The 14,795-nt window shown below is 39.6% G+C and overlaps 1 protein-coding gene across 3 annotated transcripts in view; it reads left to right on the forward strand.

Moving 5' to 3' along the window:
• Positions 1-14,047, forward strand: part of ATAD2B (ATPase family AAA domain containing 2B) — a 144,498-nt gene extending 130,451 nt beyond the window's left edge. For all 3 annotated transcript variants that reach the window (XM_056123673.1, XM_056123682.1, XM_056123690.1), the window contains exons 25-28: positions 1,533-2,216; positions 6,678-6,805; positions 7,441-7,569; positions 10,598-14,047. In XM_056123673.1, coding sequence (XP_055979648.1) covers positions 1,533-2,216; positions 6,678-6,805; positions 7,441-7,569; positions 10,598-10,639 — 983 coding nt within the window. In that variant the 3' untranslated portion in view covers positions 10,640-14,047. The remainder of the gene's footprint in view (positions 1-1,532; positions 2,217-6,677; positions 6,806-7,440; positions 7,570-10,597) is intronic.
• Positions 14,048-14,795: the final 748 nt, after the last annotated feature.

Here is a 14,795-nt window from a genome sequence, read left to right on the forward strand (position 1 = left end):
CACAAAAGTATCCAAGGCCCTTCAACAATGTTCTTATGCTATTTCTAGCCTACCTCATCATTCCCCGTACTCATTCCTGTGTACGTTGTTCTTTCCCCGGTTGGCAGTGATGGGGAGTGCCATATCCAGTGGTATTCAGGCCTTATTCCTTGTTCTGTCCTCAGGAATCATTTCTGGTGTTGCTCAAGAGACTGTATGTCGTGCCAGGTATCAAATGGGGGTTGGCTACATACAAAGTGCTTTAGAGCCAATACTGTGTCTCTGGCCCAGAAAAAAACAAACAAACAAACAAAAAGAGTTATCTTTAATCTGCTTTTAACAAATGAAATATTTGCAATTTGGAGTTAGACACCAAAGGTGATCTGTCCAGTAGTTCAGTCAATCTGGTCAGAGATGATCAAAAGAAGTTTATGTTTATATTTAATTTTATTATGCACGTGCACTGAATTATAAAATATAGAAGTTAACTTCTTTGTTTTTTGAGCATCACCCAGGAGACTATGCCTGGTGGTGCTCAGGGGACCACAAGTTGTGTCTAGGATATGAACCAGGGCCTGCCACATGGAAGGCAAGCACCTTAACCCGGTACTATCTCTCTGACCCTGGAGGTTAACTTTTCTCTTTGTTTTGAGACCTTGGGGTAAACATGCATAACCAACTCCTCTGATTCATGTACATATATGGAAAATTAAAAATCACTGGGTCTTTCTTTCTCTGGAAGTACCAGCTATCTCTATACAAAGTTCCTTAAAGTTTCCAGCATGTCAGAGTTTCATCCCTACTAGTTTTGTAGGTCTCTCTTTCCGTATACTTGGCCAGGTACATATTTTCAGTGTTTTCTTAATGTTGTTGTTGCTACATTGATAGCAGAAGGCTTATTTTTGCCATTTTTAAACAGTAACCACAAACAATTGATCATGCTAGGTGAACTTGCTGTGATACAGAAGGCGATTGGTGGCTAACCCAGTTTTCTATATAAATTTCTTTGGGTTTCATTCCTGATCATACTTACATGTGTTATTTCTTCCGGAAGGAGAGGCATTGGAGATTTTTTTGTGGAGATATAGGTAACCATCATATTATGCTACTCCAGATTATATCTTTATTTTCTCTCATGTTTAACAGTTTAGGAGTGATCACAAAGACCACCCTGTCTTCCTGGTGGAAATTCAGGACTGTGATCCTAAACCTAGGCAGGCTGCATTGTGATTATTCTTTACTGTTTATATTATATCCTTTTCCTGAATATTAGGATCTAGGAAGAGCTATAAAGTAAAATTTAAGGTAACAGAGAAAAAGTCAGTGCCAAGCAAACTCATACAGAAAATTTAAAAACATGTATTCCCCAGAGTTCATCCCTAGCTTCATATCCATTCTTGTTGAAGATTGTGAGAATATTCATGGATATTAAGAGTGAAGTAGTTTTTGCTTGTGTGTTAAAACAGTACGGGTTCACTTTTTTGTGTCATATATGTAAAACAATTTTTGCCCTCCAGATTGTACATATGTTTTTTTCCTTCCTTGTAAAACAGTTCGAGTTCGAAGAAAATCAAGGCGGCGGTCACAGTGGGGTAAAGGAATTATTAAGAAAAGGAAAGTCAATAATTTAAAAAAAGATGAAGAGGACACCAAATTTGCAGACTACGAGAATCATACAGAAGACAGAAAATTGCTTGAAAATGGAGAATTTGAGGTAAGCACTGACTGCCATGAAGAAAATGGAGAAGAGACTGGAGACTTATCTATGACTAATGATGAATCGTCCTGTGACATCATGGACATGGACCAGGGACAGAGACTTAATAATGGTTCTGGCACAAAAGAGAACTTTGCATCTACTGAAGAGGAAAGTTCCAATGAGTCTCTTCTCATCAACAGCAGCAGTTCTTTAAATCCAGAACAGACATCTAGAAAAGAGCCTTTCCTGAAAGGAAGCTGTCTAAATGGTGAGGCCTCCACCGACAGTTTTGAAGGAATACCAGTTCTGGAGTGTCAGAATGGCAAAGCAGAAGCTGTTTCTTTCTGTGGGAGTGGAGAGCAATGCAGTTCTGAACAAAAGAATCTTTCAGAGGACCAGTGTAAAGAAAAACCAGAAACTTCGAGTGAAAATCATGGAGACGATCCTGGGAAACTGGAAGCACTGGAATGTAGCAATAATGAGAAGTTAGACTCTGGCGCTGAAGTGGAGGTTAAAGATACAGAACTGGATAGAGAAGGTAGAGCGATTTTTTTAATTAGATGGCTTAAATTCCGGAACTCATTATTTACATCATTTGTGCAGTCCCCAGTAGCGGCAGTTGGTAATAGAATACGGTTACTATATTTGAGAATCTGCTTGAGTCTTTATCCTTTTCCCTAGAAAGAATTGATAACTTGCGCTTTTTGATGTGTTTCAAAGAGCTTATGGTCCACATTATATTGCTGTTTTTTAAAAAAAATATTTTAAATTTAATTTTATTAAAGCACCATGAATTACAATGCTAATCGTAGTTGAGTTTTGGACATATAGTATTCCAGCACCAATCCTACCACTAGTGTCAACATCACTCCACCAGTGTTCCCAGGTTCTCTCTCCGCAACACCCCCCTTGCCTCCCAGAATGCATCTTGACAGGCACCCTTTCCTTTGTTTCTTTGGTTTGGTTTTGGGCTATACCTAGCCATGCTTGGGGCTTACTCCTGGCTCTGCACTCAGGGATCAGTCCTGGTGATGAGGGGACCATGGGGTGCTGGAGATGACTGCTGTGCTATTGCTCTGGCCTTGACAGGTACCTTTTTAAGTTTGGTTTTTAAAATTTGGGTCTCATGATTTCAGTCCTGTTGACTCTGTGGTTTGGATATTTGACTATACCACTCCCCTTCACCACCAATGTACCCAAGTCCCCTTGACCCCTGCCCATCCCCCACCCCAATTGCTTCCCGTCTGTCTCTTCTCCCCCTTGATTTCTTTCTTTCTCCTCCCTGTAGTGATCTTGGCATTCTCCCCCTTTAAACCATTGCACTCCCTCATCCACTTGTGCTATATACCACATACAAAATATGTTGCTTTCTTAACTGCTTGCTCTTCTGCATCTGGCTGATTTATCATTTCTGTCCTAATAAAAAGTGTATGACTAAAAACTGAGTTAAATCCACAAGAATTAAAATGGTGAAATTCTGGACCCAAGAGATATACAGAGGATAAGGCATTTGCCTTACACACAGTTGATCCTGTTCAACTGCCCCCTCCCCGGCCCCCACCTACCCATATGGTCCCCTGAGCACAACAGGGAGTCACCCCTGACTACCAAGCCAGGAGTAAGCTCTTGAGAATAGCTGGGTGTGGCATAACCTCCCCTGATCCCCTCCTCCGCGCCCCCCCACCCCGGCAAAAAAAAACCATAAAGTGAAATTCTAACAATGATTACCAAGATGTGATTGGGGTGTCAGGAAGAATATGGTATCTTCTAAACTAATGGTGTCCAGGAAAGGATTAAATAAGTCGTGTTTATGAATTATGTACATACAGTTTGGTATCTAGCTTGCTCAGTTTGGTATCTAGCTTGCTCTAAGGTATATTCACTCCTGTTAATTAAATCTGAGGAATGTTTTTATTTCTAGGTTTGTTTGTTTGGGGTTTTTTTTTCCCTTTTGGGGTCGTACCCAGCAATGCACAGGTTACTCCTGACTTTGCACTCAGGAATTACTCCTGGCGGTGCTTGGGGGACCATGTGGGATGCTGGGAATCGAACCCGGGTCGGCTGCATGCAAATGCCCTACCAGCTATACTATCGCTCCAGCCCTGGAATGTCTAGACTGAGGTTCTAGTGCAATGTTTCCAAAAGTGGTGGTGCTTCTTCCTGGCAGGGTGCTCAAAAGATCCAAGAGACAGTCTCAGGTGCAGTTGGGGGACACTTTCTGTTTATTTACTTAAAGAATGGTAGAGTTCTTACAGGGGCACTGAATTTTTTTTCCCCCTATGGGGGTGGTAGGTAGGTTGACCCCTCCGTGTAACTTTACCTTATTGTTGGAGTCCAAGCACTCTGCTAGCCCCTGACTATGGCTGTGTGATCCTTTCCTGAAGTTCTGAGGGGAACCTGGGGTCTCTAACCGATTTCATTTATCTTTCTTTAGTTTATAGTGAGAAAAGGGTGATTTTGAGATATTTTTTGTTTAATATACATTTTCTATCTAATTACAATTCCTGTTATACTTTTTACGCTAGACTCTCTTGAAGTTGTATCGTGCTCACTAAGCTGTTTGGAGTATATAGTTTTAACCTGGGAGTTGGCTGTAAGGGAACGGGCTTTTTGCTGCCCTCTATCAGAATTAGGAAGTAGAAAGTTATTCAGAAGCCTTGAAGATTTTTTTTTTTAATTTTGGTTTTTCTTTTTGGGGCTTAGAATTCTTTAAGCGCTAGTATTGAGGAATTTTCTTTTCCCTCTGCATTTTATAATATAACAACATTTTTACTAAAAGAGCATTATTTGTTTTATACTGTTTTATACTGTCATTTAGACAGAACTTAAAATGTGTTAAACCTCAAGTTATGGAATGAATGGGATAGAGTGGTGGAAAAAGGCAAGATCTGCGTTCAGAGGCAGAATGTTGCTGGCAGTGTCCTTAATACTACTTTACTCTGAAGCTTGTAAAAAGGTTCAAATCAATATTGTACTCAATTGGTAAGCTTTAAAGGTAGTTGTTCTATTAAAGCTTTGTCCGTAGCTTTCTTATAACTGTCAGGGATGTGTTACCCAGTGTGAAGGGCTTCCTAATCCAGAATTTCCAGGCCTCTAGATACTTTAAGTACAGATGTAGAAATGAGGACAAGGATGGCTTAATGCACACCTAATATATATTAATTGAATTTTAAAGGAAAATTTCTCTTACTATATCGTGGTTTTTGACTCTTGTTTTTGGCTCTTTCACTACTATGTATATATTGCACATTGATGGAAAGGAAGAATTAAAAATAATGGAGATATGAGGACTAAGATAAGAAGGGAGGAAGGAAGTTCTCCCTAGTGTCTGTGGCAAGGTTCAGACCTTGTATGAAGTCTGAAGCAGTCCAAGTTTGTCTTTGTGTTCCTTTGTGTGTTTTTGTTTTTGTTTCTTGGGGTGGGGGGAAGGTCCGTTTTGGGGCCACACCCAGTGATGCTCAGGATTTATTCCTGGCTCTGCACTCAGGAATCACTCCTGGCAGTGCTAGGGGGACCATATGGGATGCCAGGGATTGAATCCAAGTTTGCCGTGTGCAAGGCAAAGTGCCTTACCCGCTGCACTGTAACTTTATAACTTTGGCTCCTTGTCTTTATGTTCATTCCTGCTCAACCTGCTCTTGGGATTCTCCTACTTAGTGGATCGAGAGGGAGCCAGTGGGCTGGAGTGCATGCTTCGCATATAAAGGAGGCCTGGATTCAACCACCAGCTTGATCGTGACTGTGTGTTAGAGTCCCAAGCACTGAGCTGGGAGTAGCCCCTGAGCACCCCTGGATATGGCCCCAAACAAGCAAAAACAAAGCACTCCCTACTTATGATGTTCTATCCCTCTACTCAAAAATCCTGTGAATTTGAGGCTGTTCAGTCACCTCAAAATTTCTGCAAGACTGATCTCAGCAAGATGTCAGGTGGAAAGTAATTAGATTATACTGTTTTACACTAAGATAAAAGCAACAGTAATCCCATTACAATTTTAATTGGTCTGTAATTTTTGAGAGGGCCTCCCAAGTGGTGCTCCATGACCTAAGGGACACTCTCAGTGATTCTTGGCCAGCACACAGTTCAGTGAGGACCCGATGAGAGAGCGCTGCACATGTGGGGTCTCCATGACTCCGCGAGCTCTGTGGTGCCAGGGCTCCTCCTGGGCTGGGCATACACTGTCTTCGGGAGATATTTTGCAGGGGCAAAATGGTATAACCAAGCCATATAGAAAGCTAAAATGGTCGTGCATATGTCTTTCGTGTAAGGCCATGAACCCAATGCATTGCCATCTCCCTTGGATATTAGAAATTGGAGTCTCCCAAGTATTGAAAATTCAAACCTGGTGACCTTCAGCACTGAGATGTCCATTCTTCACCATGAGACAGGATCACCCTGGTGACCCCCCTTTCTCCTAACACTTCTGGTGTGACCCTTCCATGAAAAAAACAAACTTTTGACCAAGGGTTTTTTTAAAAACAAAAAAAAATAGGATAGCAGATATATATAATGAAGACAAACCAATTTCAGGTTGTACTGAGGAAAATGTTTTCTATTGAGAGACAAAATATGTAAAACAGGTTCACCTCATTTTGCATTTGTACATGCCTCTCTAGGTTGCTTCCCTGCTTCCAGTTCATGAAAACTCTGAATTTTAACATTATGGCAAGTTTATCAAGAAAGTAAAAACTGTTTAGAAGTTAGTTGCTTAAAGGTTATAGTTGACTTTATGTATTTTTTTATGGATATGTCTGTTAGATGGCCTTCTATCACTTGAGTTTATTTCTAATATAGGTTGCTTGGGTGGGGGGAATGTTACTTGTTACTTAATACTAACCAGCAAAAAAAAAATGTATCATTTAATATGTCTTTATTTCAAAACTGGATTTGTGGTAGAGAAAGGAATTTACAGACATTTAAAGAGCAAATCGTTGAACAACAGGAGGACAGTGCTACAGTGCTTTTTCTTTTTATTTTTTCACCTTTTTCTCTCAATTGTAGGTGCTTTGAAAGTAAAGAAATACCGTAAATTAATTTTAGAGCAGGCAAAACCAACCAGCCTGGAACTGGTTCCAGAAGAACCATCGGAGCCGGTGCCACCTCTTATAGTTGATCATGAGAGGTTGAAGGTAAGCTAATCTGTTCGCACTTTTAAATTTTATTCTACTTTTTAAGTCATTTTGGTATGGTGGGGGAGTGGGGGAATACCTGGTGCTGTTCAGCGTCTGTTCTTGGCTCTTTTCTCAGGAGTGGCCCCTGGCAAGGCTCAGGAGACTGCATGTGGCATCAGGGATTTGAACCAGGCATGCTGTGCTTTACCTCCTTTACTAGCTCTCTTCCCCGTTTCCACTGTCAAGTCATTTTTGAAGGAGATTTTACTATGCTACGTATTTATTTCTTTGGTGACTTGGCAGTGCCCTGGCCACTCTTGACTTGGGAGGTGTCTGCCTGCATTGCTTAAGGGACCATGTTGTTGGTGCCAGGGATTGAACCAGGCTTCCTGAGCTATCTCCTGACCCCTGAATACAGGAATATTAATGCTAAAGCATTTACCTAAAGGGTATCTAGTTAAAAGTCATCTATGATTGGAGGGGTCTAGACAGATGAGAATGATCTTGCTAATAAGCTAGACTACTAGAATCTTCTGAATTGAGGTGACTCTGTTATACCTTAGCTTCTGATACCTAGCCATTTGAATATAACTTTCACTATAACCAATAAAACAATCACATTTCATCTTACTCTTCTAATTTTTTTTTTGTAGAAATTGCTTGATTTGTTGGTAGATAAAAGCAACAATCTGGCAGTTGATCAGCTCGAGAGATTATATTCTCTTCTAAGTCAGTGCATCTATCGCCATCGTAAAGATTATGACAAATCACAACTTGTAGAGGTAAGTGTTAAGTTCATCTGTAGAATAAATAAGTGCTTTTACTTATCTTCACCCAAAGAGGAAAAAAATAGTTTTTACCTTTCACCAAATAACCACAAAAGGTTTCAAAATATTCTTCATGTTAAAGGAGTCATTAAGAGTTGTTTTTGGAGAATGAAGCCTTTTGTATCACTTTTTTTATCTCAGGAGAGAAGTGAATACTCTGTTATCAAAAGACAAAAATTTCTTAATTCTGGGATGGCAAATTATTTAGATTATGTTACAGTTTCCTCCTCTCATTACTGATATCACAGACTAAGCATATATCCCATTTTGAATGTGGGAAGTCACCTCTCTTCGCCCACAGTCCTTACCACTAGCACCCAAGGTCAATGTTGATTTAACCCGCAACCACTAAGTCAAAGGAGTTGGTATGGGCAATGAGATCTACTTCCCATCCCATAAGTGGTTGGAAAAGAACTTCTGATCTAGTCCTATAAAATTGATAGCTGTGTGAAGGAGTGGTCGACTTTTTTTCTAGACACTTTACGTGCTAACTTTTCTTTCTAGACAAATTCCAGCATAAAAAGGGGCTTCCTCATAAATATGATTTTTATATTGCTCTTCATATAAAGTATAGCATTAAACCATACTTTTGCCTTTTGGAACATGGCCGACCCGAGTTCGATTCCTCCGCCCCTCTCGGAGAGCCCGGCAAGCTACTGAGAGTATTCGATATGCCAAACACAGTAACAACAAAGTCTCCAATGGAGACGTTACTGGGCCCGCTCGAGCAAATCGACGATCAATGGGAGGGCCTTTACCTTTACCTTTACCTTTACCTTTGCCTTTTGAGATTTTTGAACCTATGGAATCATCCATCTACCCAGTAAATGACTGAGAGACTTAACTGAACTCTTTGTTCATTTGCCTTTTAGTTTATTCTGATTACCTAGTTAGTAAATATTGAGTAACTTGGGGCCAGAGAGCTAGTACACCAGGAGAGCACTTGCCTTGCATGCGGCTGACCCGGGTTCAATCCCTGGCATACCATCTGGCTGATCTCCTAGGCACCACTAGGAGTAATTCCTGAGTGCAGAGCCAGGAGTAATCCCTGAGTGTCACCGGGTCACAAATCAAAAACGAAACAAAGCAAAACAAAAAATGAATAACTTTAGTTCCAGGTGATTGTGATGTGACAAGGACCCTACTCTCAAAGAGCATTTCTCATAGATTAAAGAATTATATGTAGAGAGTGTGATTATTTTTTTAAGGACTATTAGAATTAAAGCAAGAAGGTATTATCTTTTAAATATATTTTGAGTCATACCTTTACATAACTATATTCTGTCACCTAATATATAGAATGTCAGGAAAGTACAAATGAGAAAATAGAAACATCACCCATGTATTAGGAGAAACTAGATCCTTTAAAAATGTCTAAGAGGTGGGGGAATGCTGACAGTAGTGATGGAGGTGGGTTGGGACACTGTTTGCCTGAAACGCTTATTAATTAAACTCTTATTAACAGTAGTGACAATCGCAGTGCCTAAATAAAATTGCATAATACTACAAGTATGTAACTGCATAATTAAAAATTGGGGGTTATATTGCATAATGTTTTATGATCTGCCTTTTCCTACTCAGTAATATATGAATAATAATATATTTTGTGATTTTGATAACTCATTTTGTAGAGAACTTGTTGATAATATATTGTTAGCATGGGCTATCAACCATACAGGTATGTAGAATATAATTTCTTTGGAGGTGTTAAAGAAGTACCATATATATTATCTGTATTTGATGTTGGCCATCTGAATGAGATGCATGGTACAAAGGTCATTATCTTTTTTTAAAAATGTGGAACTTGGGGCTGAAGCGATAGCACAGCGGGTAGGGCGTTTGCCTTGCACGTGGTTGACATGGGTTCGATTCCCAGCATCCCATATGGTCCCCTGAGCACTGCCAGGAGTAATTCCTGAGTGCAGAGCCAGGAGTAACCCCCTGTGCATCACCAGGTGTGACCCAAAAAGCAAATAAATAAATAAAAATAAAAATGTGGAACTTGTTTGTTCACATGATGGACTTTTGATTAATTTGAAAAGTCTTCATTGGGAAGGTCTTAGTTAAAAGTGTCCAGTGAGTGATTTTATGGATGGCAACGAGGACAGTGACTGTTGTTTTTGGATTTAGGTTTATTTTATTTTTTTGGCCACCCTCCACTTTACTCAGGCTCTAAGTTCAGGAGTGATCCTTGGTAGTGCTCAGGGGATCAGATGTGATGCTGGGAATTCTAGCCAAGCCTGGCCGCCTGCATGACCAGTACTTTACCCCTTGTGCTATCTCCGTTGCCCTTTCTTCCCGTTGTGGTTGGAGTGTATAGATAGCAGTGGAAACAGGACATATTCTACTTTTGGCCTACTATATTGAATGCATTCATTTTGCTTTGAAAATTAATCAGCTGTTATGAGTAAGGGAGACCTTCATGTCTGGAGGGAGGCCACCTGCATCCAAATCCTGATACTGCTCTTTATTAGCCGGCAAATTCTACAGACACACACACGGGTACAGTAAAGGTAAAGGTAAAGGCCCTCCCGTTGATCGTCGATTTGCTCGAGCGGGCCCAGTAACGTTTCCATTGGAGACTTTGTTGTTACTGTGTCTGGCATATCGAATACTCTCGGTAGCTTGCCGGGCTCTCCGAGAGGGGCGGAGGAATCGAACTCGGGTCGGCCATGTTGGCCGCGTGTAAGGCGAACGCCCTACCCACTGTGCTATCGCTCCAGCCCCTGTGCTATAAAGTACATGGTATATTAAGTACTCACTGAGTCTTATTCTAGCACATTCTCAGCCTAAATATAAAATAGGGAGCATTTGGAATTATCTAGGGCAGACCGTCTTAAGAGTATGGTACTATAATCATGAAAGTATTTGAAGTTTAGCTTGTATTTTAAATTCTCCGATTCTGTAACAAGTTAGAGTGAATTTTCCCATAATACTTTGTTTTCTCATTAATTGAAAACATTCACTTTTGTTTCTCTTGTAGGAGATGGAAAGAACAGTTCATATGTTTGAGACGTTCCTATGAACTGGTCGAGATGAGTGGTTTATCCTCTCCAATCTGCTCTCACAGAGCAGTCTTCTGAGCCATTCAATGTCGAATTGCACCAATTATGTGCAGAGCCTTGGTGTAAAGTGCTCTCTCCCTCATTCTTTCTCTCTGTTGAATTTGGTGCTATAGTCTCAGGTACCTGAAACCAACCAGCCTACAAGAACCAAACAGAACTTCAGAAACATTGTATTTTCCACAAATAAAAACTACAACCCCACAGATTGGAGATTTTGGTGCTACCGAAACTGCTTTCACTTCTTCTCCTCTTTTTGTGCACTCTCTTCTGGAGACTTCTCTCTTAGGGAGCAGACCAGCACACACGAGGAAACTGGATTGGGGCAGTTCTAACTGTGTTGAATTGTTTAGACAGTGGGAAACCTGTATCTTTTTTTTTTCTCCTTCACCCCTTTATCATAATTGTTTTTGTTGTGTCCCCCCCCGCCCCGGGTAATGAACTGAAACTGTTTTAGTGTTGGCTATGATATATTCTGGTGGGAAAATGAAGAAACTAGATGAAATTAGATTAGGCTCTTTAGAACTGCCTTTAATGTGCCTTTTTATTCATTGAGAGAGATAAGGCTAAACAGAAGGATGGGCTTGTTTGTAGCAAATGAATTAGAATGTTTTCCTTGGTCACAACCTTGAAAATGAGTTGTGATGGTTCTGTGTCATTAAGAAGCAACCAGTGTTTTGAGGTAAATTGCCTATCTTGCTGTCAAAACTTGATCAAGAAACTCATCAACCCACACAATATACTAAATTGGTTAAGTTTTCCTGCCTGGTCTGTTTCTGTTTAAGAAACATGTAACACAACAACAAATAACAATACACAGTCCACTGGGGGGGAGAAAATAAGACTGTACACTTTTGGAATTGCTGACAATGATGATCAGAAACTAGAGAGCGGCCGTTCTTCTGTCATGACAACAGTTACTCATGATCGAGTTCCCAGAAGAATGATTTTCGTGTAGAGTAAATTGTTACTGTTTTGTTTTAAAGCCAGGACTTGCCAAATGGACAGAAAAGAGAGGAATATGTCAAAAGCTCCTTAAAATTCATTTTTCATACGCATAGTTGCAAGTGAGCTTTGGTATGGTCCTTGAAAAACAGTATTAGTGTTTAAAATCCCTTACCATAGCTTACCTTCACAACTCTTCATTTTGATCAGGACCCATTTCGGATCTTGTTGAGTGATTTCTGTGAACTGTTCTTATCTAACGTTAATTATGGGTGACTAGTTTTACAAAAACTTTCTACAAACTTGGAGACACAGTCTAGGCAGTTGCAAAGAGGCAAAGGGAGTACAGTGACATTTTTTTATCAGACAATTTTTAAAAGAAAAGCTGAAAATTTTGACAAGTTGGCTTGATATCTTCATTCATATAGCTCTTAGCTGCAGGTGTGTCTTTCCAATATATGCAACACATACAGTTTGAGTTTTAATTAGCGCAAATGGTCTTGGACTACTGCAGAGATCCTGAGCTACCTCAGCTTTTGTTTTTAGTTACCAACAGTGTTTACAGAGACCTGTAATCACTCTGCCACCGTTTACATGCTGGAGCTAAGGTACTTGTCTCTGGCCGCTCGTCGTGTGCCAGCCGCCAGCACAAACGCACACTTGGGCCAGAGACTACTGCAGTAATCCGAAGTGCTTCTTTCATTTACACAAACACTTTACGCCTTCTAATTCTAGCCTTTTTTTTTTTTAACGAAACTTGTTTTCTTTATACCAAGTCTATGAAGTTTTCATAACGTTCACTTTGTCATAGAATTTAAAATGCTACCCATGTAGACACACTGTATTTTTAAGGTGGGCAAGTGCGATTAATGATGAACCATTTTAAAGGGGAGGTTATTTGAGACCTCTAATTTGATTATTGGGAGGATTTTCATGCTTGCTTTAGTATTTATGACCATCTTACCAGTTCAAACTATTTTACTGTCTAATACATTAGCATTTTGTATTTTGATGGAAATTGTTACAGAATTTAAAGATTTGATGAATAAGATGTAGCAGATTTTTTGTAGCAAGTTTCTGGTAAAAGGGTTTTTTGCAAGTCTCAGGTTCTTGCTGCACTATTTTTTTTTAAATATTTATTCCAGTTACTCTAATTCAGAAGCATTCTGTTCAAGTAACAGCAGCACTTGTGAAAGGAAAAAAATAAAACACATGTTCTTAGTAGGTTACTAAATCTGTGCTAGTTAATTAAGATTTTAGCCATCAGTGAGTTTGACAAGGAAAATTTATGTTCAGCATTAAAATGCTTCCAAAAGATCAAGACTTTTTTTTTTAATTTAACCTTAATATAGTTGGAGAAATAGAAGGCAACCTCAGTATGATAGGAACTGCCACTTCGAACAGTTTAGGTCTTAAAGAGAAAGCCAATCTAATGCCAAGGGGAGAAAAATGAGCTGAAATTGTACCAACTCCTCTGGCCTCCTTCCCCCTGCGCCCCTCCCCTGCCCCAAAGAAACACACTATACCAGTTTTGCTTATTTTACAGATATCTGGTGGTTCTATAGTTTAAAGCAGCTTGTGAAATTATCCAAGTGAATTCAATCTTGTTTACCTTTCTGTAAGTTCTTAATTTTTGCTGTATAGCATTGGCAAAAATGTGTACAAATTGACCTCTGTTCTTCTATTGTGAGCATTATAAACGATAAGCTCCTGTGTAAAACCTTGCTCTTAGATCAGTAACTATGTATCACAGCACAGCCCAACAAGAGTTAATGTTCAGCTGTGGGGACCACGGGGGCTTTTTGAAGATGATGGAACTGCACTAGGGTTGAAACTGATGGCTGTGGAGTAAATTGTGTTCTTGAGCTTGAATCTCACCTGTGATTAATCTTTTTTTTGTCTTTGTTTTACGTCCTTTTATGACTTGATTTTTCTCATATGCCAATGTGTTTGTAGGTTTACTGGATTTTATTTTTAGGGAGTGGGGTGGTAATATCTTCTCTTCCCAGGTTTTGATTAAGTTGGTTCAGCTATGGTGCTATTCGGTAGGTCTCTTCAGTGTCAGGTCCCGTAGCTGAATGCCATTGTTATTATCATTATTATTTGTAATCATATTGTAAGCTTGAATTTGGGCTTGTACCTGCATCTTTTGTATTTTGTACATTTGGTTATGTAGACTTTGGGAGTCCTCTCTGGTTTCAGTCATGTTTGTCTACTTTGTAGAATAAGTAGACTCCATCAACTATTTTCTATTTTGGGTTTGTAGTTTAATTTAGAATTGTGTTAAACTGATGTTTGCATTTGACTTTATTTTACATTAGTTTGAAGTAAATTATTTAATTTTTGAATTCTGGAATTTTGAACATTTACTGTAATTTGTAATATAACTGCTGTGAAATACTTGAATAAAGATGACAAGAAAAACACGTCTTTCTTAAGCTTGATTATGATTGCTCTCGGCTGCAAATGCAGTACCTTTTTCAGCCGAATTTATCTGGCAACCAGGGCTTATTAATCTTAATTAAGCACCCAGTTTCGTTTTTGTTAGTTTCTTTGACAATTTAGTAGCCCTCAGTAATTTTTTAGCATATAGTTTCGAGAAGCTTTGGTCTAATTCCAGTTGAATGTGGTCTAAATTAGGTCTAGAGGCAATGAATTTTATAAGCAAATGAGTAAGTTCCGAAAATGTTGCAGTTAAAGAGTAAGCTGCGGTAAATGGTCAGATAGGTGGCTTATTTTCAAGTATGTTCCTTTGGATCAGGTTGTTTCATGTAGTTTTGAATAATTCGTGGAAGTTAACTGTGAAAAAGAGAATTGATACCAGAAATTTGGGGAACTAGCTTTTATAAATACATAGGTTCCTTCCTTCCTCCCTCCCTCCCTTCCTCCCTCCCTCCCTTCCTCCCTCCCTTCCTCCTTCCCTCCCTCCCTCCTTCCTTTCTTCCCTCCTTCTTTTCCTCCCTCCTTTCTTCTTCTTTCCCCTGGTTTTGTTCTGGGACCACACTCGGCAGTGCTCAGGACTTATTCCTGGGTCTGCACTCAGGGATCTAACCCAGTTGTCCGCATGCAAGACAAATGCCCTACATGCTATACTATCACTCTGGCCTCCTATGAAATTTCTTCATATTTCTGTACTAACCTACTAATTTTTCTCCATAGAAAACCTTAATTTTT

Source organism: Sorex fumeus, unplaced genomic scaffold (genome assembly GCF_029834395.1).
Source record: "Sorex fumeus unplaced genomic scaffold, SorFum_2.1 ptg000006l, whole genome shotgun sequence".
In the NCBI taxonomy this organism is placed as follows: Eukaryota; Metazoa; Chordata; class Mammalia; order Eulipotyphla; family Soricidae; genus Sorex; species Sorex fumeus.